The following is a 24,876-nucleotide window of genomic DNA, read 5'->3' on the forward strand; positions in this document are numbered from 1 at the left end:
CATTACATGAACCACAGATTTAGACTTGGAATACTCTCTGGGCTCCCCCATTAAGTTAGAAGCTCTAAGTCCTGCTGTAATATAGAAACGATACATGAAGACAAAATGAAAGAATCAATATTTAATAAGAGTGTCACTTTAAAATCCATGCTTCAAAGTGCTCTGATGAGTACTTTCTCATTTGCACTATATTCAATTGTTGGACATGGAAAATAGGATATCTGTATTAAAATGTATTAACAATTCCATGTCAGAACTCAACTGTGGGCCCATGACATGTTACTCAAAAATCTCATTCAACAGCAAAGAATCAATTAGTACTATGAGCTGATCTGTAAGAATAACACATATTTCTGCCAAAGGAAGTGTCCTTCTACATAAATAACAATTTCACTTAAATTCTTTTTAGTGTTCACAGCAACAGATATCTTTATAAATACTCTTTTTTAACAATCTTCCCATATTTATTTCCTCTCTAACCCAAACCTCCTGGGCTGACAAGAATATTAGATATTTCACAGGATATTTTCCTGTCTTTTCTACTTTAATCTTGACTGATATTTTACGCAGGTACTTTTTAAAAGAGATTTTCCTTGCTTAGTTGAAGAGTTTGTTTTAAACCAGGGTTCAAATAAAGCAAAATTAGAATATCACAAATTAAAACTCTACAGAAAACATAGGTAAGTTTGTATTGTGTATTTTCATTTGTTCTATTTTGTTTTAATAAATTGAGGCCCAGACCCACAGCCAACATCATACTTAATAGAAAAAGCTGAAAGTCTTTCCTCTAAGATCAGGAATAAGACAAGGATGCCCACTCTCCCCACTTCTATTCAACATAGTACTGGAGGTCCTAGCCATGGCAATCAGACAACACAAAAAAATAAAAGGCAACCAGATTGGTAAGGAAGAAGTCAAACTGTCACTGTTTGTAGATGACATGATATTGTACATAAAAAGCTGTAAAAAATCCACCCCAAAACTAATAGAACTAATAGCTGAATTCAGCAAAGTTGCGGGATAAAAAATCAATACACAGAAATCTGCTGCATTCCTATATACTAACGGTGAACTAGCAGAAAGAGAAATCAGGAAAATAACTCCATTCACAACTGCATCAAAAAGAATAAAATACCTAGGAATAAACCTAACCAAGGAGGTAAAAGACCTATTCCCTGAAAACTACAAGACACTCCTGAGAGAAATTAAAGAAGACACCAAAAAACGGAAGTTCATCCCATGCTCACAGAGAGGAAGAATTAATATTGTCAAAATGGCCATCCTGCCTAAAGCAATCTACAGATTCAATGCAATCTCTATCAAAATGCCACCAGGATTTTTCAATGAACTGGAACAAATAGTTCTAAAATTTATATAGAACCACAAAAGACCCCAAATAGTCAAAGCAATCCTGAGAAGGAAGAACAAAGCTGGGGGGATTGCGTTCCCTGACTTCAAGCTCGACTATGAAGCCACAGAAATCAAAATAATTTGGTACTGGCACCAGAACAGACCCATAGATCAATGGAACAGAATAAAGAGCCCAGATATAATCAGAAGCATATAGGGTCAATTAATGTACATTAAAGGAGCCATGGATATACAATGGGAAAATGACAGCCTCTTCAACAACTGGTGTTGGCAAAACTGAACAGCTACATGTAAAAGAATGGAACTGGATTATTGTCAGACTCCATACACAAAAGTAAACTCGAAATGGATCAAAGACCTGAATGTAAGTCATGAAACTATAAACTCTTAGAAGGAAGCACAGGCAAAACTCTCTTGAATGTAAACACGAGCAACTTTTTTCTGAACACACTTCTTTGGGCAAAGGAAACAAAAGCAAAAATAAACAAATAGGACTATATTGATCTAAAAGCTTCTGTACAGCAAAGGATACCATCAGCAGAACAAAAAGGCATCCTACAGTATGGGAGAATATATTTGTAAACAATTTATCACATAAGAGGTTAACATCCAAAATACACAAAGAGCTCACATGCCTCAACACCCAAAAAGCAAATAACCCGATTAAAAAATGGCCAGAGGATCTGAACAGACACCTCTCCAAAGAAGAACTTCAGATGGCGAACAGGTAAATGAAAAGATGCTCCACATCGCTAATTATGAGGGAAATGAAAATTAAAAACACAATGAGATATCACCTCACACCAGTTAGGATTGCCAACATCCAAAAGACAAAGAACAACAAATGCTGGAGAGGATGCAGAGTGCTGGTGGGAATGTAAATTGGTTCAACCATTGTGGAAAGAAATATGGAGGTTCCTCAAAAAATTAAAAATACAAACACCATTTGACCCAAGAATTCCACTCCTAGGAATTTACCTGAAGAAAACAAGATTCCAGATTCAAAAAGACATACACACCCTATGTTTACTGCAGCATTATTTACAATAACCAAGAAATGGAAGCAACCTAAGTGTCCATCAGTGGATGAATGGATAAAGAAGAGATGGTACTTTATGCACAAGGAATATTATTCAGCCATGAGAAGAAAACAAATCCTACCATTTGCAACAACATGGATAGAGCTAGAGGGTATGATGCTCAGTGAAATAAGCCAGGCAGAGAAAGACCAGTACTAAATTATTTCACTCATCTGTGGAGTATAAGAACAAAGCAAAACTGAAGGAACAAAACAGCAGCAGACTCACAGAGTCCAAGAAGGGACTAGTAGTTATCAAAGAGAAAAGGGGTTGGGGAAGGTGTATGGGGAGGAATGGCAAAGGGGTTAAGGGACATTATGATTAACATATGTAATGTAGGGGGTCACAGGGAAACAGTATAGCACAGAGAAGACAAGTAATGACTCTAAGCATCTTACTATGCTGATGGACAGTGACTGCAACAGGTTGTGGTGGTGGCGGGGGGACTTGATAATATGCGTGAATGTTCTAACCACAATGTTGCTCATGTGAAACCTTCATAAGACTGTGTACCAGTGATACCTTAATTTAAAAAAAAAAGCAAGTGGGAGGGATCGGAAGATGGCGGCGTGAGTAGAGCAGTGGAAATCTCCCAAAACCACATATATCTATGAAAATATAACAAAGACAACTCTTCCTAGAATAAAGACCAGAGGACACAGGACAATATCCAGACCACATCCGCACCTGAGAGAAACCAGTGCCTCACAAAGGGGGTAACATACAAGCCCCGGCCCGGCGGGAGCCGAGCGCCCATCCCCCCAACACCCGGCGGGAGAAGAATACGCAGAGCGGGAGGGAGACGGAGCGCAGGACCGCCGAACACCCAGCCCCAGCCATCCGGGCCAGAGTGCAGACATAGTGTGTGCGCCGGGGACCCTGGATACTAGGGAATCAGGGCAGCAAGAACAGTGAGCGGACACCGGAGGCTGGGCGACGGATGACATAAGAAAAGCAAGCGACCTTTTTTTTTTTTTTCTGCTGTTTTGATTTGGCTAGCGCTTTTTGGAAGTCTCAAAGGGATAGGGAAGCCAATACTAGGGAAACAGGGCAGCAAGAACAGTGAGCGGACACCGGAGGCCTGGCGCCAGAGGCCACCAGAAAAGCGAGTAACCATTTTTTTTTTTTTTTTTTGCTGTTTTCTTTTGGCGAGCGCTTTTTGGAACTCTTAAAGGGATGGGGAACCCAATACTAGGGAAACAGGGCAGCAAGACTAGAGAGCAGATGCCTGAGGCTAGCGCTGTAGAATAAAGAACAACGAGGGGCCACATTTTTTTTTTTTAATTTAAAATTATTATTATTTTTTTTTTGTGGTCGTTGTTTTGTTTTGGCGGGTGCTTTTCGGAAGTCTTAAAGGGACAGGGTGGGACACTTAATCGAAAGGTAGGGAATCCGGGGATCTCTGGGCACCATAACCCCTGGGCTGCAGGGAGCAGGGAGGCCCCTTACGGAGATAAATAGCATCCCAGCCACTCCCCCTCCAACACGACTCGAACACATTGGAGGAGCTGCCCAAGCCAGGCCACGCCCACAGCAACAGCGGAGATAAACTCCATAGCAGCCGGTCAGGAAGCAGAAACCCTGTCTGCGCGCAGCTACCCAGCACAAGCCACTAGAGGTCGCTGTTCTCCAAGGAGAAGAGGCCACAAACCAACAAGAAGGGAAGTTCTTCCAGCCGTCACTCGTCCCAGCTCTGCAAACTATTCCTATCACCAATAAAAGGCAAAGCTACAGGCAAAGATCACAGAGACAACACCAGAGAAGGAGACAGACCTAACCAGTCTTCCTGACAAAGAATTCAAAATAAGAATCATAAACATGCTGACAGAGATGCAGAGAAATACGCAAGAGAAATGGGATGAAGTCCGGAGGGAGATCACAGATGCCAGAAAGGTGATCACAGAAATGAAACACACTCTGGAAGGGTTTATAAGCAGAATGGATAGGATGCAAGAGGCCATTGATGGAATTGAAACCAGAGAACAGGAACGCATAGAAGCTGACATAGAGAGGGATAAAAGGATCTCCAGGAATGAAACAATATTAAGAGAACTGTGTGACCAATCCAAAAGGAACAATATCCGTACTATAGGGGTATCAGAAGAAGAAGAGAGAGGAAAAGGGATGGCAAGTATCCTAGAAGAAATAATTGCTGAAAACTTCCCCAAACTGGGGGAGGAAATAATTGAACAGACCACGGAAATACACAGAACCCCCAACAGAAAGGATCCAAGGAGGAAAACACCAAGACACATAATAATTAAAATGGCAAAGATCAAGGACAAAGAAAGAGTTTTAAAGGCAGCTAGAGAGAAAAAGTTCACCTATAAAGGAAAACCCATCAGGCTAACATCAGACTTCTCGACAGAAACCCTACAGGACAGAAGAGAATGGCATGATATATTTAATACAATGAAACAGAAGGGCCTTGAACCAAGGATACTGTATCCAGCACGACTATCATTCAAATATGATGGTGTGATTAAACAATTCCCAGACAAACAAAAGCTGAGGGAATCTGCTTCCCACAAACCACCTCCACAGAACATCTTACATGGACTGCTTTAGACGGGAGCACTCCTAGAAAGAGCACAGCACAAAACACCCAACATATGAAGAATTGAGGAGGAGGAATAAGAAGGGAGAGAAGAAAAGAATCTCCAGACAGTGTATATAACAGCTCAAAAAGTGAGCTAAGTTAGGCAGTAAGATACTAAACAGGCTAACCTTGAACCTCTGGTAACCACGAATTTAAAGGCTGCAATGGCAATAAGTACATATCTTTCAATAGTCACCTTAAATGTTAATCGGCTGAATGCACCAATCAAAAGACACAAAGTAACAGAATGGATAAAAAAGCAAGACCCATCTATATGCTGCTTACAAGAAACTCACCTCAAACCCTAAGATATGTACAGACTAAAACTCAAGGGATGGAAAAACATATTTCAAGCAAACAACAGCGAGAAGAAAGCAGGGGTTGCAGTACTAATATCAGACAAAATAGACTTCAAAACAAAGAAAGTAACAAGAGATAAAGAAGGACACTACATAATGATAAAGGGCTCAGTCCAACAAGAGGATATAACCATTCTAAATATATATGCACCCAACACAGGAGCACCAGCATATGTGAAACAAATACTAACAGAACTAAAGGGGGAAATAGACTGCAATGCACTCATTCTAGGAGTCTTCAACACACCACTGACCCCAAAGGATAGATCCACCGGGCAGAAAATAAGTAAGGACACAGAAGCACTGAACAACACAGTAGAGCAGATGGACCTAAAAGACATCTATAGAACTCTACATCCAAAAGCAACAGGATATACATTCTTCTCAAGTGCACATGGAACATTCTCCAGAATAGACCACATACAAGGCCACAAAAAGAGCCTCAGAAAATTCCAAAAGATTGAAATCCTACCAACCAACTTTTCACACCACAAAGGCATAAAACTAAAAATAAACTGTACAAAGAAAGCAAAGAGGCTCACAAACACATGGAGGTTTAACAACACACTCCTAAATAATCAATGGATCAATGACCAAATCAAAATGGAGATCCAGCAATATATGGAAACAAATGACAACAACAACACTAAGCCCCAACTTCTGTGGGACACGGCAAAAGCAGTCTTAAGAGGAAAGTATATAGCAATCCAAGCATATTTTAAAAAGGAAGAACAATCCCAAATGAATGGTCTAATGTCACAATTATAGAAATTGGAAAAAGAAGAACAAATGAGGCCTAAGGTCAGCAGAAGGAGGGACATAATAAAGATCAGAGAGGAAATAAATAAAATTGAGAGAATAAAACAATAGCAAAAATCAATGAAACCAAGAGCTGGTTCTTCGAGAAAATAAACAAAATAGATAAGCCTCTAGCCAGACTTATTAAGAAGAAAAGAGAGTCAACACAAATCAACAGTATCAGAAACGAGAAAGGAAAAATCACGACGGACCCCACAGAAACACAAAGAATTATTAGAGAATACTATGAAAACCTATATGCTAACAAGCTGGGAAACCTAGGAGAAATGGACAACTTCCTAGAAAAATATAACCTTCCAAGACTGACCCAGAAAGAAACAGAAAATCTAAACTGACCAATTACCAGCAATGAAATTGAAGCAGTAATCAAAAAACTACCAAAGAACAAAACCCCCGGGCCAGATGGATTTACCTCGGAATTTTATCATACATACAGGGAAGACATAATACCCATTCTCCTTAAAGTTTTCCAAAAAACAGAAGAGGAAGAGATACTCCCAAACTCATTCTATGAAGCTAACATCACCCTAATACCAAAACCAGACAAAGACCCCACCAAAAAAGAAAACTACAGACCAATATCCCTGATGAATGCAGATGCAAAAATACTCAACAAAATATTAGCAAACCAAATTCAAAAATACATCAAAAGGATCATACACCATGACCAAGTGGGATTCATCCCAGGGATGCAAGGATGGTACAACATTCGAAAGTCCATCAACATCATCTACCACATCAACAAAAAGAAAGACAAAAACCACATGATCATCTCCATAGATGCTGAAAAAGCATTTGACAAAGTGCAACATCCATTCATGATAAAAACTCTCAGCAAAATGGGAATAGAGGGCAAGTACCTCAACATAATAAAGGCCATCTATGATAAACCCACAGCCAACATTATATTGAACAGCGAGAAGCTGAAAGCATTTCCTCTGAGATCGGGAACTAGACAGGGATGCCCACTCTCCCCACTGTTATTTAACATAGTACTGGAGGTCCTAGCCACAGCAATCAGACAAAACAAAAAAATACAAGGAATCCAGATTGGTAAAGAAGAAGTTAAACTGTCACTATTTGCAGATGACATGACACTCTCCATAAAAAACCCTAAAGACTCCACTCCACAACTACTAGAACTGATATTGGAATACAGCAAAGTTGCAGGATACAAAATCAATACACAGAAATCTGTGGCTTTCCTGTACACTAACAATAAACCAACAGAAGGAGAAATCAGGAAAACAACTCCATTCACAATTGCATCAAAAAAAATAAAATACCTAGGAATAAACCTAACCAAAGAAGTGAAAGACTTATACTCTGAAAACTACAAGTCACTCTTAAGAGAAATTAAAGGGGACACTAACAGATGGAAACTCATCCCATGCTCATGGCTAGGAAGAATTAATATCGTCAAAATGGCCATCCTGCCCAAAGCAATATACAGATTTGATGCAATCCCTATGAAACTACCAGCAACTTTCTTCAATGAGCTGGAACAAATAATTCAAAAATTCATATGGAAACACCAAAGACCCCGAATAGCCAAAGCAATCCTGAGAAAGAAGAATAAAGAAGGGGGTTCTCACTCTCCAACTTCAAGCTCTACTATAAAGCCATAGTAATCAAGACAATTTGGTACTGGCACAAGAGCAGAGCCACAGACCAATGGAACAGACTAGAGAATCCAGACATTAACCCAGACATATATGGTCAATAAATATTTGATAAAGGAGCCATGGACATACAATGGTGAAATGACAGTCTCTTCAACAGATGGTGCTGGCAAAACTGGACAGCTACATGTAGGAGAATGAAACTGGACCATTGTCTAACCCCATATACAAAAGTAAACTCAAAATGGATCAAGGACTTGAATGTAAGTCATGCAACCATTAAACTCTTGGAAGAAAACATAGGCAAAAACCAATTAGACATAATCATGAGTGACCTCTTCTTGAACATATCTCCCTGGGCAAGGAAAACAACAGCAAAAATGAATAAGTGGGACTATATTAAGCTGAAAAGCTTCTGTACAGCAAAAGACACCATCAATAGAACAAAAAGGAACCCTACAGTATGGCAGAATATATTTGAAAATGACACATCTGATAAAGGCTTGACGTCCAGAATATATAAAGAGCTCACACGCCTCAACAAACAAAAACAAATAACCCAATTAAAAAATGGGCAGAGGAACTGAACAGACAGTTCTCCAAGAAAGAAATACAGATGGCCAACAGACACATGAAAAGATGCTCCACATCGCTAATTATCAGAGAAATGCAAATTAAAACTACAATGAGGTATCACCTCACACCAGTAAGGATGGCTGCTATCCAAAAGACAAACAACAACAAATGTTGGCGAGGCTGTGGAGAAAGGGGAACCCTCCTACACTGCTGGTGGGAATGTAAGTTAGTTCAACCATTGTGGAAAGCAGTATGGAGGTACATCAAAATGCTCAAAACAGACTTACCATTTGACCCAGGAATTGCACTCCTAGGAATTTACCCTAAGAATGCAGCAATCAAGTATGAGAAAGATCAGTGCACCCCTATGTTTATCGCAGCACTATTTACAATAGCCAAGAATTGGAAGCAACCTAAATGTCCACCGATAGATGAATGGATAAAGAAGATGTGGTACATATACACAATGGAATACTACTCAGCCATAAGAAAAGGGCAAATCCAACCATTTGCAGCAACATGGATGGAGCTGGAGGGTATTATGCTCAGTGAAACAAGCCAAGCGGAGAAAGAGAAATACCAAATCATTTCACTTATCTGTGGAATATAAGAACAAAGGAAAATCTGAAGGAACAAAACAGCAACAGAATCACAGAACTCAAGAATGGACTAACAGGTACCAAAGGGAAAGGGACTGGGGAGGATGGGTGGGTAGGGAGGGATAAGGGGGGGAGAAGTAGTTTAGTATTAAGATTAGCATGCATGGGGGGGTGGGAGAAAAGGGAGGGCTGTACAACACAGAGAAGGCAAGTAGTGATTCTACAACATTTTGCTATGCTGATGGACAGTGACTGTAAAGGGGTTGATAGGGGGGACCTGGTATAGGGGAGAGCCTAGTAAACATAATATTCATCATATAAGTGTAGATTAGTTATACAAAAAAAAAAAAAAAGGCAGTTCCTGTGTGGTGACCTCCAATGAGTTCTACACAAGGGTATAAAGGACATATAAAAGTGTAGGCAAAGGGTCTGTTTGTGTTTATACAGAGGATCAAAGCCTAATTGGGCTACCCCGAAAATGAACTGAGATACGGTATGAAAAAGAACTTCCAACATCAGCACTCTCGGGAAGACTCATGCAAGAAGATGATCATCAAAAAACCCCAACAAAGATCCATGCACTGCACAGCTGTAGATGCACTCATCCCACTAGTTCCTGGACTTGCCATGGGAATGAAGAAGGAGATATCTAAGCTGGCCTGTGCATACAGTAAAACAACAAATTTGACTGGATCTATACTGTTGGAACTCAGCCAAGAATTAGGAGAAGTGCAAATTGTAGCGCTCCAAAATCTTACAACTACAGACTATTTACTGTTAAAAGAACATAAGGGATGTGAACATTCCCCAGGAATGGGTTGTTTTAATTTGTCTGATTTCTCTCAGACTGTTCAGTTGGACATTATCCACCATATCATAGATAAGTTTTCACAAATGCCTAAGGTGCCTAACTGGTTTTCTTGGTTTCACTGGAGATGGCTGGTAATTACAGGTATGCTTTGGTTATGTAACTATACTCCTATTATGTTAATGTGTGTGTGCAATTTAAGTAGTAGCTTAAAACCTATACATGCTGAAGTTACTCTACAAGAAGATATGTCAAAGAAATAATCAATCTTCCCATGTTTTCTTCCGCCTGCTACTTCTATAGCTTTTCTTCTTCCTTCCTAATTACAACCCTTAAATAGAATTCGTGCCTCATATCGAATTCACTGAGTAACATAATTTTTCCAAGTGGTAAAGATACCTCAAGACAAATGCTGGGCATAGAAGCCACAGGGCACAAATATGCAAAGAAGTAAAAAGCTAACCATTTCAAACAATAAGGCTTCTCTCTCACTTACCAACTTTACATCTCCCTGTATGGCCCCGGAAGATGACTGGTTAGCCAGAGACGGGTAAGATTCCTCAAGGGAGGAACAACCTAAGACAGGCACAGTCGCAGGGGGGTCATCAGGTGAGAAATTGGGGATCAACAGAGGTGAGGCTTAGAACCTCACCCCCCTGTTCTGTGAGAAATCTTCTGCATACGTGGATGTTTTATTGCCCTTGTCTAGCTTGGATTAACACATAGTCTACAGGCACACACCTGATCATCTACATTTGCTCTCTTACAACACTAAACTATGTTTTGTACCTTTATCTTGTATCTACCTACCACTTCAGCATTTTATTAAAAATAATAATAATAAAGAGAGAAATGTGGTATTCACATACAAATCAAGGATAAAAATCAAATGAGTATTCATATTTGAACTGTTTATAGTTCATAATGCATGAGCAAAACCAAAAGTTTCTGTGATGACTGCCCTTGTACTGTTCACCATGTAACTTATTCACTATGTAAGAATTTGTTCTCCATGTAAGAACTTGTTTGTTATGCCTCAGAAGACTGGAGACTGATGAAAGTTAAGCTTGGGGTGGATTAATGATTGTCCATTGAGCACTGACTCCCCTATACAGAATTTTATTGCTGTTAACAACCATTTGATCAATAAATATGAGATATGCCCTCACAAAAAAAAAAAAAAAAAAAAAAGTACACACTTCCAATTGTAAAATAAATAAGTAACCAGGATGTAATGTATAGCATAAGGAATATAGTCAAAATATTGTAACAACTTGGTATGGTGATAGCTGGTACCTAGAATTATCATGTATATAAATGTTGAATCACTATGTTGTACACCTGAAACTAATGTAATGTAATACTGTGTGTCAACTACCCTTCAATAAAAAATAATTATCTACAAAAATAAATAAATAAATAAACAATCCTCTTTAGACAAAAAAAAAAAAAGCAAGTGCTCTGAGGACTGCATTCAATTTCCACTCCCCTAGGCACTACTGTGCAATCCACCTGTTTCCTTTCCTCATTGAATTATCATGACAATTACGAGTTAATCCAAGTAAAGAGGTTACCAAATGTCAGATATAATTGTTATTTTATTTTCATTTGCTTACTCAAATTAGATTATAAAGGGAAATTAGATTATAAAGGAAATGAATTAACAGATTTTTTTTTACCTCCCTGAATTCCTCTTAATTGATGATTAAACACTACAGATATGAAAAAGGACTTTGCTTAAAATAAATTCAGACACTACTTCAACATTTATCATCATTTACCATGAATAAAGAAATAATAAGAAATTAGAAATAATGGGAAAGCTTAGTACATAAGTGGTAGCAGAATAAAATTAGTCCACCATGCAAAAATCAAAGGGAAATAAATTAGGAGCCATACACTAGAAAAGCTAGTGAATGTTACCTAATGTCATGAAAACTGTCAATATATTTCAGGGCAGGGAGAAGAACAAACTTGCCATAGTGGAAAAACTTCGTAACTTACCTTGACGACATCTTCTGGCCATGCATTAAGAATTGAAGCAATATGCCCTCGATCATGGATACTAATAAAGAGACCTCTGACAGGGAAAAAAAAAAGAAGAAGAGTAGTTTTAATTTACTTCAACTTGTGAAACTATCATGAACATTTTTTAAAATTTTCTAATCAGTTTATCTCCATTTTTATTAAACTATTGAAAATTATATCCTTAAACAAATAAGGGACAGGAATCTCAACTGTAAGGGAGAAATTACTTTAAAAATGCATTGACATCTACAGTAAAGTTCGATTCATACATATATTGCATATTCTTTTTTTTAATTTTGGTATCATTAATCTACCAATTAATGTAACATGAGCATTATGTTACATGAGCAACATTACTAGACTCCCCCCCAATATTGCATTAATCTTAAATACTTTTTATTTACAGAAACATTCACTGTTTTTATATACAGAGAATTTAAGTATTATCAATACCATAGATACATTTACAGTCTTTTATTAAATAACATGTAAAAACACATTTAAAAACATCAAGTGTATTGTAAATAGACATGTTCAGTATATATTCCACTTATTATAGTCACAGTGTGCAGATAAGAACATGTATTTGACACTCTGAAGTGCCTCATTAATGCTGAGCAGTCCTTTCATGTGGAATTTACTTGATTCTTAGATTTACGGCCTTAGTTGCTGTTTCTAACTCTTACTTACACTCTCAACTGAAGTCTTTAACTGCTCAGTTCCTGCCCCCATTTCCTAAGAAAGCTAAAAATTAACTTTAAAAAAAATATTTTTAATTTTAAATGTTGTAACCTCACTTAAAAGTTGTACTTTAGTATTGTTAAATATTACTCAAATCCAGAGAACCACATACAACAAATGTATAACTTAATGAATTGTAAGGCAACCACCCTTCTACGTAACTCATTTGAACAGACACAATCTTGTCAGCTACCCAGGAGCCCCCCACCATGTTTTCTCCCAATCAAAAACTCCTTCCTCCTAAGAATAACCACTGTCTTGGCTTTTATGGTTCCTTTCCTTAATTTATAGTTTTATCATCAAAATGATAAACCATTCCCAGACACCACTATTTCATTTGTCTGGTAAAGTTTCCCATAATCTAGATTTGCTGACTGTATCCTTATTGCACAGATTACCACGTTAATCTTTCCCCTGAATTTCTTGGAAAATTGGTAACTGAATTAAAAGACTCAATTAGTTATTTTTTATGTGTTCAGTTTTTTTTCAAGACACTTCATGGTTTGGTGTTATCAGAAGATTCATAATATCTTATAGTCCTTTCTGTGATTTCTAGCAGCTGCTGCTGTTTAATATCTAAATTTTTTACTTTTTAGGGAAGTTTTAGGTTCATGGCAAAATTGAGCAGAAGATAAGAGATTTCCCATATACTCCCTGACCCCACATATGCATAAACTCCTGTGTTATCAACATCCCCCACCACAGCACTACATTTTTTACAACTGATGAACCTAAACTGACACATCATTGTCACCAAAGTACATAGTTTACATTATCGTTCTCTTGGTGTTGTATATTCTATGGGTTTGGACAAATGTATAATGACATGTATCCATCATCGTGGTATCACACTGAGTATTTTCACTACTCTAAAAGTCCTGTGTACAACACCTCTTCATCCCTCCGTCTCTTAATCCCTTGGCAACTGCTGATCTTTGTACTGTCTTCACAGTTTTGCATTTTTCAGAACATCATATAGTTTGAATCATACAGTTTATAGCCTTCTCAGATTGGCTTTTTCATTTAGTGAATATGCACTTAAGGTTTCTCCAGGTCTTTTCATGGTTTGAGAGAGCTCATTTCTTTTTAGCAGCGAATAATATTCAATTGTTTGTGTCCCAGTTTATTTGTCCATTTGCTCACTAAACAACATCTTGTTTGTTCCCAAGTTTTGGCAATTATGTGTAAAGTCACTATAAACATTCATGTGCAGGTTTTTATGTGGACATTGTTTTTAACTTCTTTGGGTAAATACCAGGAGCAGTTATTGGCTCATCTGATAAGAGCGTATTTTTGTAAGAACCCACAAACTATCTTCCTAAGTGGCTGTACCATTCCGCATTCCCTGCAGCAATGAATGAGCTTTCCTGTTACTCCACATACTCGTCTTCATCTGGTGGTCTCACTACTCTTGATTTTGGCTTTTCTAATAAACGAATAGTAGTATCTCAGTGCTGTTTTAGTTTATACTTCCCTGATGACATACAGTGTGAAACATCTTTTCATATACTCATTGGCCATCTGTATATCTCTTTTGGTGAAAAGAGAGAATCTTGTCAGCTACCCAGAAGCCCTCCACAAGTTTTCTCCCAGTCAAAAACCCCTCCCTCCTAAGAATAACCACTCTCCTGATTTGTAATGCCTTTGGCTCATTTTTTAATTGGGTTCTTTTTTTTCTTATTGTTGAGTTTTTAAGAGTTCTTTGTATTATTTTGGGTAATAGTCCTTTATCAGATATGTCTTCTGCACATATCTTCTCCCAGTATATGGTCTGTCTTTTCTCTTGACAGTGTCTTTTGTAGACAGAAGTTTCCTATTATCAAGGCCATCCTTCCACTTATGCTCTGGATCCTATCCCATCTCAGCTTTCAAAGGCTTCAATCCTGCAATTATCCTGTCTCTATGCTACACCATCACTTTCTCTACTAGATCATTCTTATTGCATAACAATATTATGCCTTAATATTACCCATCTTTTGGAAAGACTTGATCTTGTCCCTATTTTCCTCTCCTTCATAGCGTAAGTCTTCAAAGACTTGTGTATTCTTACTGTTTCCTGACCACTCCCCCCGAACCCTCCACGACCCATTCTCTCTTCATTCTACTAATAAGGCTTTACTCCTTCACTTTTCCACAAAAACAACTCTCATCAAAGTCACTAGTGACTTACGTCTGACTAAAGACAAAGGTCAACCCTTAACTCTCATCTTACTTGACTCTCAACTGTGCTCAACATAGCTTTAAATAACATGTTCATAATGATGACGTTCAAACATCTGTCTTCAACCTAGACTACTCTCTTGAGCTCCAAACTGTAAATCTGCATGCTTATATATAATTGATCCCTCTCATGTTTAGGTCTCAGTGCACATACCTTAGTTCCTCAGACAGGCTGCTCTCTCTGACAACAGCGGTCAAAGCACCCCCACACTAACATCTTTACCATCTCAGTAATATTTATAAGTATCTGAAATTGACTTTTTATTTCTTCACATGTTTACTGTCTCCCTGCCCTCACCCCCAGCACACATATACACACAAAAAAGACAAGTTTTTTAAGAACAGAAACTCTCTATTTTGCTCACATTTGTAATGCCAAGGCCTACAAGTGTGCTGGCACACACTGTGTCCAACAATATGTGCTGACTTCAGTGTTGAAAAGTTAAGGTTCCTATAATCAAATTTTTTTAAAGTACAGAAGACATGAAATAAGCCTAGATTTATACTGACTTATCAAGTAACCAAAAATTAGATGATGACTCTGAGTCCTGCAGACAGATTACTGATGACTGTCTGACTCAACAGAAATATTAATTTACCAAGTTGGCACTAAATTATATTCTTTCCTGGGTTTTTTTTTTGCCATTTCATATGTATTTATTTTGTTGTTCCTAAATGATTATAAGTTCTTTATAAGTCATATATTCTGTTTGGTCCCTACCACATCCAACAGTCAACAAGCTCTGAATAAACAATTGTACAATTAAAATGAAATATATTCAGGCCTTTTAAAGATGACAGTTTTGTTGAATTAGCTAAGACGTTCTTGGCAATACACCATTAAATAATATTTCTTGGGAACTTACTAGTTAGCTAAGGTTTTCCACCAAGTAACAGTGGTCTCAGGAAAGAGTATCTCTTTAAACAAGAGGGACAATGTTTATATTTTCACGTACATTTAAATTTACAAGAAATTAAATGTCAAAATTTATTGTACAAGGATATGAGTACAACTTCAATGGGACAACCATTGGCTACCTGTAATCTCTTGCACTGAGCAGAGATTCATTTATGGCAAAAACGCTTACTCTCAAGGAGAGCTCAATAAATGAAGGATCTGTAATATCTCACCAAAGTCAAGCATTTTGAGATAACATTTTTGGAACATCTTCTTGGTCAGAAACCTAATGAGATATCTAACAACGATTCAGCACATAAATGACTCACAGTTGCTGGTATAGAGCTGGATATGAAAATATTCAATATATATATTTATTTACACTTTTAAAATGAAAAGTTTAGAAGAGAAAGTTAAGTACCAATTATATTTTTAATGGATAGAATTACAATAAACACTTTTTCTATGTTCATGTTCTTATTCATCAATTTGCTCAAAATATTTAATATTTATTCAAAGTATATTAAACAGGTCAATTAAACACTCATATTTTTGTGTCTATTTCATGTTAGAACTGAGAATTCTGAAATGTGGATCATTTTCTCATATATATAATTCAAACTTTTCTCATAAACTCTAACATTGTATATGTTCAATTCTTCAAAACAGATTTATAAGATGAGATAATACTCTTACTTCTTCATGTTGATACAGATAATATCCCTGATGATGTTTATTTCATATCAAAATAGAGTTCAAAGTTTGCTTATCTCTGGAGCATGACTGCACTCCCTCTTTGAGTATCTACTTCTGCTTTACTCAACTACTCTCTGCTTGTAACTGCTTGTCCTGCTCATAAATTCTTTCCTGATCAATCAAGAACCTTCTCTCAGGTTGAAGTCTCACCTGGCATACAGGGAGATCTCCCTGGATTGCATTTCCTGGCAATAGTTTCAAGATAATCCTAATGTTAGAGATTGGATTAAACATGGTGGCGTGAGAGGTGAGAGAGAGACCTCCTCCTAAAACCACATATAATATGAAAATATAATTAATACAACTAATCCTGAAAGAGCAACAGGAGAGAAGGCTGGACCAGACTGCATACACCTGAAGAAAAGAGTAGACCTCATGGAACAGGGTAACTTAGCAAAGCTGTGACCCAGTGGGGCCCAAACACTTCCCTGACCACAGCTGACCGGCAGGAGGAAGAGAAACAGAGCAAGGAGGGAGTGGAGGCCTGGGACTGCTGAACACCTAGCCCTGGAGATCTCCTCTGGAAGCACAAACCTACTTTGCAATGGTGCTCTGGTGATTTAGTGGGGTTGGAAAGCTAAGACACGCGGAATACCCAGAGATTCCAGCTGCTTGTGGAAAACAGGGATTCATATCTGGTTGATCTGAGAGACTTCCTAAAAGCAAGGGTGCTTTTTGCTATCCTTGCTAAAGGGGCAAGGATTACACAGAGCTTACTGCTAAGGAGAAAGCACAGGTACACAAAATTGCCCAGGTGCACTCTGCCCAGCAGGTTGGGAGTTAAAACGATCTTCAGGTGCTCCATCCCCATGGCTGGCTACGCAACAGCAAGGACCCCCAACATGATATGCAGCCTGATGTGTCTTCCTCCCAGCTAGCGTGCACCTGGCTCAGGCTAACAAACCAGCAACCCCTGCCCTGGCATCAGGCGAGCCAGAGGAAGCCCCGCCTATGACAGCTACAAACACAAAAAATATAGGCTTACACCTGTGTGTTCGGCCCATTGGTTCAGGCAATGGAGACAGGCATAGCAGCCAGGAAGCAGGATACAGCTCTTTACTCCCCCCAAGTATCAACCCTGCGACCTCCAACATTGCAAAAATCTCTTGGACAAAAACTTGAGCAGCTTCTTCATGAACATATCTCCACAGGCAAGGAAAACAAAAGCAAAAATGAACAAGTGGGACTATATCAAACTAAAAACCTTCTGTAGAGCAAAGGACACCAACAGTAAAACAAAAAGATATCCTACAGTATGGGAGAATATATTCATGAATGACATATCCGATAAGGTGTTGACATCTAAAATATACAAAGAACTCATGCACCTCAACAAACAAAAAGCAATGGATCTGAACAGACACACTTCTCCAAAGAAGAAATTCAGATGGCCAACAGGCACATGAAAAGATGCTCCCCATCACTAATCATCAGAGAAATGCATATTAAAACCACAATGAGATATCACTTCACACCAGTTAGGATGGCCAACATCCAAAAGACAGACAACAACAAATGTTGGCAAGGTTGTGGAGAAAGAGGAACCCTCCTACACTGCTGGTGGGAATGTAAATTGGTTCAACCTTTGTGGAAAGCAGTATGGAGATTCCTAAAAAAACTCAAAATAGAAAAACCATTTGATCCAGGAATTCCACTCCTAGGAATTTACCCTAAGAATGCAGCAGCCTAGTTTGAAAAAGACATATGCACCACTATGTTTATTGCAGCACTATTTACAATAGCCAAGATATGGAAGCAAGCTAAGTGTCCATCAGTAGATGAATGGATAAAGAAGATGTGGTACATATACACAATGGAATATTACTCAGTCATAAGAAGAAAACAAATCCTACCATTTGCAACAACATGGATGGAGCGAGAGGGTATTATGCTCAGTGAAATAAGCAGGATGGAGAAAGACAAGTATCAACTGATTTCACTCATCTGTGGAGTATAAGAACAAAGCAAAAACTGAAGGAACAAAACAGCAGTAAACTAACAGAACCCAAGAATGGACTAACAGTTACCAAAGGGAAAGGGACTGGAGAGGATGGGTGGGAAAGGAGGGATAAGGAGAAAAAGGGGCATTATGGTTAGCACACATAATGTGGAGGGGGGGCAGGGCAAAGGCTGTACAACACAGAGAAGACAAGTAGTGACTCTACAGCATCTTAATACGCTGACGGACAGTGACTGTCATGTGGTATGTGGTGGGGACTTGATAATGGGGGGAATGTAATAACCACAATGTTGTTCATGTAAATGTACATTAATGACACCAAAAGTAAATAATTATATAATAGAGTTCATTTTCTAACATGCAACTTTCTATTCTAACTAGATGTATTTCTTCTGGAAATACATTCATGACCCTGCTCCTGACCCAGTGGTAGGTAACCACTCTACATTTTCTGTAATAATCCTCTCTTCCACTATAAAAGCTCATTTTACTATCTTTGAAGTAAGAAAATTAGACCCTATATTTTTCACAAAATGTGACTACGCACTACTAAGCCTTGGGAGTTAACCCAAGGTTGACTTATCCAGGCAGACTGGGATGATGGGAAAAGAAGTACTAAAGAAAGCTAAATTCAGGCAAAATGTAGGTCCAAGATGAGGAGATCCCTAGGATACAGAGTGAGGAGTGATATACTTGAGTTGAAAGGAGTAAAAGAAATTACTAAAGAGAAAGAAGAAGACAGAAAGGCCAAGGGGAAAGCATTACAAATTAGTATCCACAATAAAGGAATAGGATGAATAAGAGTCCTTGACAAAAAAACAATAAACAGGTAGACCAACCCGTATTTCTGAAGCCAAAAGAATTCAAGGGAGGACAATGTTATGAAAGCATGGATCAATATTCTTATCCTGCAGTAAATGCTTAGAAGAATTCTTCTAAATGTATTACAAAGAATTGTTTTAGTCCTTAACTATTTGAGAATTAAGTAGCCAACATGAGGCCTCTTCACTACGATTTAACTTAGTACATTTCCTACAGATTCTCCTATATAATTATAACCAGAAAATTAATATTGATACATTGCTGTCAACTGATCCTCAGACACATTCATATTTCACCATCTTTCCCAATGATGTCCTTTGTAAGAAAATACCCAGCTGAAAATCCTACATTGTATTCAGCTTTCATATTTCTTTGGTCCTCTTCAATCTGGAACATTTCCACTGTCTTTCCTTGACTTTTGTGACCTTAATATTTTTGAAGTTACAAGTCAGTGTTCTTATAGAATATCCTTCCGTTTGGGTTTGTGGGTTATTTCTCATGACTAGAATCAGATTACACATCTTTAGCAGGAACATCACAAGAGTGACACTGGCTTGTTCTCACTGCATCCAGTAAGGTGGCACCATTCCTGGTTTGTCCCATTATTGATGATGTTCTCTTTGACCTCTTGATTAAGGTGATGTCTTCCAGCCTTCTTCACTGCAAAGTTACTCTTTCTCTGCTTTGTATTTAGCAAGTATTTCATGGGAAGAGTCTTCAAAACTCCCTGAATTCTCTGTTGCTCCTTCCAACTTTCAATTTATTTACTTATATATTCATATCAGTGTAAGCTTGTGTTCATTGTTTTATTCAATAGATTTTAATCTATAGCACATTATTTATTTTATGCTCAAAATGTCTCATATTTGGCTCCTGGGAGTCCCTTCATACTGGCTTCTGTGTTCTTTTAACAAAATGCCATCATTCTTTGAGCACTTCTTTATCTTCTGGTACAAGAAGTCCCAAGGTCAACTTTTATTATCCTGGCACAGGAGTTTTGGTTCCTTTTGATGGAGAACAGTATTTAGATATGAGTGCTAGATGGGCTCATTGTTACTGGGGTATTGCTACTCCAGGCTAATTCAATGGACAGAGCTAGAGAATATATGTGTACATACATACTTTATACATTATGTGTGTGTGTGTATATATTTATATATATATATATATATATATATACACACACAGAGATGTATATTCACATTTTTTATTCAGTTCCATAAATTTATCTAAAATTTCAGTACAATCTGTGATGTGAGGATCTAATATCCTACTTCATACATTTCCAAATATCACACTTCTGGTTTAACTACACTTTGACTTCAGTAATGTCTTCTGTCTTTTCACACCTGCTTTTATTTTTTTCCTCCAAATTATCGGTCTGTCTTGATTAAATTTCCTTCTTTTTTCAGCTAGGTTATATCCATTCTGCCAACCATTCTTAACTCCCTTGTGTTTTTCTTTCTGTCACACCTTTCTGAAAAGCCCCAAATCTCTATCTATCTGCCTTCTCTTTTCCTCAAGCCCTACTGTAGAATGGTGCTTGAAATGCTCACACAACTAGGTGTGTTAGATCCATTAAAACTTCAGTCTCTCTGGTGTCAGCTAGGTCCTCACATATGACTCATGACTCTTGAGTACCTTCCATGAGAGCTACTTCCTATTTTTCCTGTCTCCATTCCACCCCTCTATTCTCTCATCTGATTAGCATACGTTTGTTACTCTGAAGATAAAATAGAGACTTTCAGCATTTCGCTATCCACCTATACATTTCCTTCCACTATCCATTATTCACTAGTGAATGAAGTGCCAGTGTCTCCGTCTGCATGCTGTCCAGTTATCTTCATGCTGTCACTCTTGGCCACTTCTCAGTCTTTGTCACAATCTCCTCTGTTTCTGTTTAACCCTTAAATGCTGTTAATTCTCCACATTCAAATCAAAGTTCTCTTTTTCACTCTAATGCACAGTGAAAGCATAGGAACTCTGCCTTGATCCCACTCTTGGACTCATTTTCAAGGTCCATGCTGCCTCTGCTTCTGCTGGATATCTGATATTTTAGCTTTATCTCCCATTTTTGGTCTGATCCTTGCTCTTGGCATTTGATCAACTAATTCAGACTGTAAGCTATCTGGTTTCCGACTCTGGATGATCTTTTAAGGATTCGTCTGGGCATCCCTCCAATACTTCCAGCTCCTTCACTGTCAAGCTAGCTCCTCATTACTTATCAGAGGCAGTGTGAGTGTTACCTCCTCTTGGAAATATTTCCTGACCCACATTCAAGCTGAGCTGGAATCTCTCTGTAATCCACAAACTTTGCTGTTTTTCTTTAATATAACATTTGTCATATTTTTCATATAAATTTTCACTTTCTTTTATGTCTATCCTTAGATTATGAACTTTTGAAATCAGGAATTCTGCATTTCTTACAGAAAGAAAAGAAAGATACAGGAAATAATAGAACATAGGTAAGGAGAAAGGAGGTGGTTCAGCTAATATGGCAATAGCTGACCCAATGGTGGGTAAAACACTTCAACAAAAAATCTGGAATAAAGAACACTCAGGAGAATGTGGTCACTGCATATAATTCTGGGGTCTTCTGAAAAATGACAAGGCCAAGGAATAGGTAGAAGAATCAATATTTAGGAGAAAAGCCCCTGGGAAAGTACAGCAAGTGCCAGAGCAAATGCCCAGTTCTCAGACTTGGAACACTTGAGTGTCCAGAGATCAGCAATCTGAGAAATCAGTGCTAAGACAGGGCAACGGACCTTGATGACAGCAGAGAAACTGAGAAATAATGAGAGAACCAATTAACAGCTCCAGGGCCACCAAGTCTGAGGAAAAATTGCAAATTGTAAAATCACACCAGGAAGAAAGGTAAATAAAGTAGTTTCAGTGCTTCAGGCTTCAGTCTGGTTTACTAGAATAAGACAGAGCCTGTAAGTGGGGAGGGACCCTGTGGAAGGTGCAGAGGCCAGTGGAGGGTAATATCCCTGTGACTGAAACCAGTCCTTTTACAGAAGTAAAAAAACTTCTTAAAGGTCAGAAGAATAAGGCAGACTTCCCATTTCCTCTTGTCAACTACTTTTAAAAGTAAGATTTTTCTTTTTTACTATTGTACAGTATCCTACTATTACTAACATTTGTGGTATTTTTGTGTAACTATCTGATTTTGTTCAGCAATGATAATCTTGGGAATTCACTTTCTTTATTGAAGATAATGCTTACAGCTCAATAGTACGGATTTTACTCTGATTAGGTTATGTTAGATAGTGCAGTTGGTCTGCAGATAGTAAGATTATCTGGGTGGTCCTGCCCTCTTTAAAGGCAAAGAAATTTCCCCAGCTGGTCACAGAAGGGGAAGTCGAGGTTCAAAGAATAAGGATTCAAGTACAGTTTCAAATTTAGATAGAGGGGGCCAAGTGGCAAAGAATAAGAGCTAATTCTAACAGCTGAGAGCAGTCTCTAGCTGACAACCAGCAAGAAACCAAGGACCTGAGTCCTACAATCACAAGGAACTGAATTTTATCAATAATAATGAGCTTGGAATCAGATTTTTCTGCAAGTCTCCAGACCAGTACTTAATTTGGCTGACCCCTTGATTTTAGCCTTGTGATACCCTAAATGTAGAAACCAACCACACCATGCCAGATTTCTGACCTATAACTGTAAGCTAATAAGCTGTCTTAAGCAAAGTGTTCCTTCTTATATACATAATACTTATATTAGTAACACACTAACTGTATTGTATGTATTGCTGTAACAAATATTACACAGCAGTACAGTTAGTGTGTTACTAATATGGTGTGCATATAGAAGTATAATTTGGATATTCATTCCATCATTTATATTTGTATTTACTTTGTGATAGATGTGACACAGTGCTAGATAGACACCAGGGGAAATACAAGAGGACTATCTGCATACTGCTGAACAGTTGTGTTGTCACTTCTGTGACCCAATCACCAATCCATAGCAATTTAGCATGCGTTATAGTTTCCAGAAATCAAAAGTGACTACTAAGATTGTGAATATTCTTCCAAATGGTGGGAATGTGCTAGCTGTTACAATTCAATATTTTTAACTCCAAAAGAAGGCAAAGGCAGTATTCTTTTACAAGAATGTAGTAATGTCCCAGAGATAGTATATGAGAAAATAGGAACATTTTTGGATGAATAAAAGAACCATCCACTTTAAAAAGAATTCATTTTTCACAGCTTAGTTTAGTCATAACAATCACATTATTATAACTTAATGTTCATCTAATCTAATGCTATTTATATTTTCAGATATTTTTTGCAAGCTGGCAATGACGAATGGATAAATAAGTGCCTTGAGGAGTTGGTAATGGTAATGCGAGTAAGGCTGGGGGTCCAAATGATGTTACCATTCATTTTTTTTTAGCTGATGTGATACAGTGTTAAGAAATGTCAATTCTAGATTATTGTAACTAGTCTTTGTACTTTTCCTACATTTTGGCTCTTTCAAAAAATGACTTTATTTTATACTTTTAAGGGAAAAGTCAAATAAAAGTAAATATATTTCTCTTTGAGAAGGGGGCTGAGTAATTCTTCTCTAGCTAGTAACAGCTACTTACTGGTAGAGGTACAACAAAAACTCTGTGATCTTCTGAAACCTAGAGCAGTGCTCCTTCCTTTTTACTATGAGACATAAGCTCTTTCTAACTACTAGTATACAGAGGCATTATAAACCAGCTGAGTCTGCAGCTGACTAGGGAGAGTAGAATATGAGGTGGAGCCCGGGGACCAAGCTACGTCCAGTCAGCATTTCCTATTCACAAATAAGAAGAGGCCTGGGGCCAGTCCCAACGACAAATAGCTCAACATATGTCATGGTGAAAGAGAAAAGCCACAGACTAATGATTAAAGTAGGAAGGTTGAGAATTGGAGAGGTAAATCAAATGTCTAACAAGAAGGTTTGAAACTTATGAGATGTAAAAAGAGAGTAGACAGGAGGGAATAGAGATACGGATCATGTGATGACCTTCTGGGAACTGACGGTCCTTTCTTTGACATTCCCCTTGGCTCCACACTCTTTGCCAAGAAACAAATCTTTAAAATGGTAGAACCATGGCACAAAAACCATGTTTTAATGATTTCTGCAAGCATATTAATAAACTTGGTTCTCTATTTCCATGTACTTTGTACTAGAAATTAATATTTAATTATTAATTCTGCTACTTTCATGGCCTCTATACATTTTCTATTGCTGTTGCATTTGTTTCTCTAATTTCAAAGGAGTTATTTAAATATTTTCATATAATGAACTAACATACAATAAAGCAACATACGTTGGTCTCACCTTTTAGGACACTGATTTATAAAACTAACACATGTAACATTTCAATCAGTGGCACATATTTTTTTATTCATACTATAGGAGGGCACTGGATAGGATTAGGAGTTTTAGTCACTGCTCTGAAACCTTAAACCCATCAGTTAACTTTTCTTGCCTCAGTAATTTACAAATATGTAAAAATTTGTTCTAGAATGACCAGTAAGTTTGACTCAGTAACTTCTGACTCTATGATATCATCTTTTCCACTCCTAAGATAGCAAAAGAGAATTTTCCAACTTTGTTTTCATTTTCCTATATAATATA

The 24,876-nt window shown here is 37.8% G+C and overlaps 1 protein-coding gene across 2 annotated transcripts in view; it reads right to left on the reverse strand.

The window, feature by feature from the left end:
* Positions 1–24,876, reverse strand: part of ME1 (malic enzyme 1) — a 235,895-nt gene that overhangs the window by 135,278 nt on the left and 75,741 nt on the right. For both annotated transcript variants that reach the window (XM_057489334.1, XM_057489335.1), the window contains exon 4: positions 11,837–11,912. In XM_057489334.1, the coding sequence (XP_057345317.1) occupies positions 11,837–11,912 (76 nt within the window). The remainder of the gene's footprint in view (positions 1–11,836; positions 11,913–24,876) is intronic.

This window comes from Manis pentadactyla, chromosome 12 (assembly GCF_030020395.1).
Source record: "Manis pentadactyla isolate mManPen7 chromosome 12, mManPen7.hap1, whole genome shotgun sequence".
Classification (NCBI taxonomy): domain Eukaryota; kingdom Metazoa; phylum Chordata; class Mammalia; order Pholidota; family Manidae; genus Manis; species Manis pentadactyla.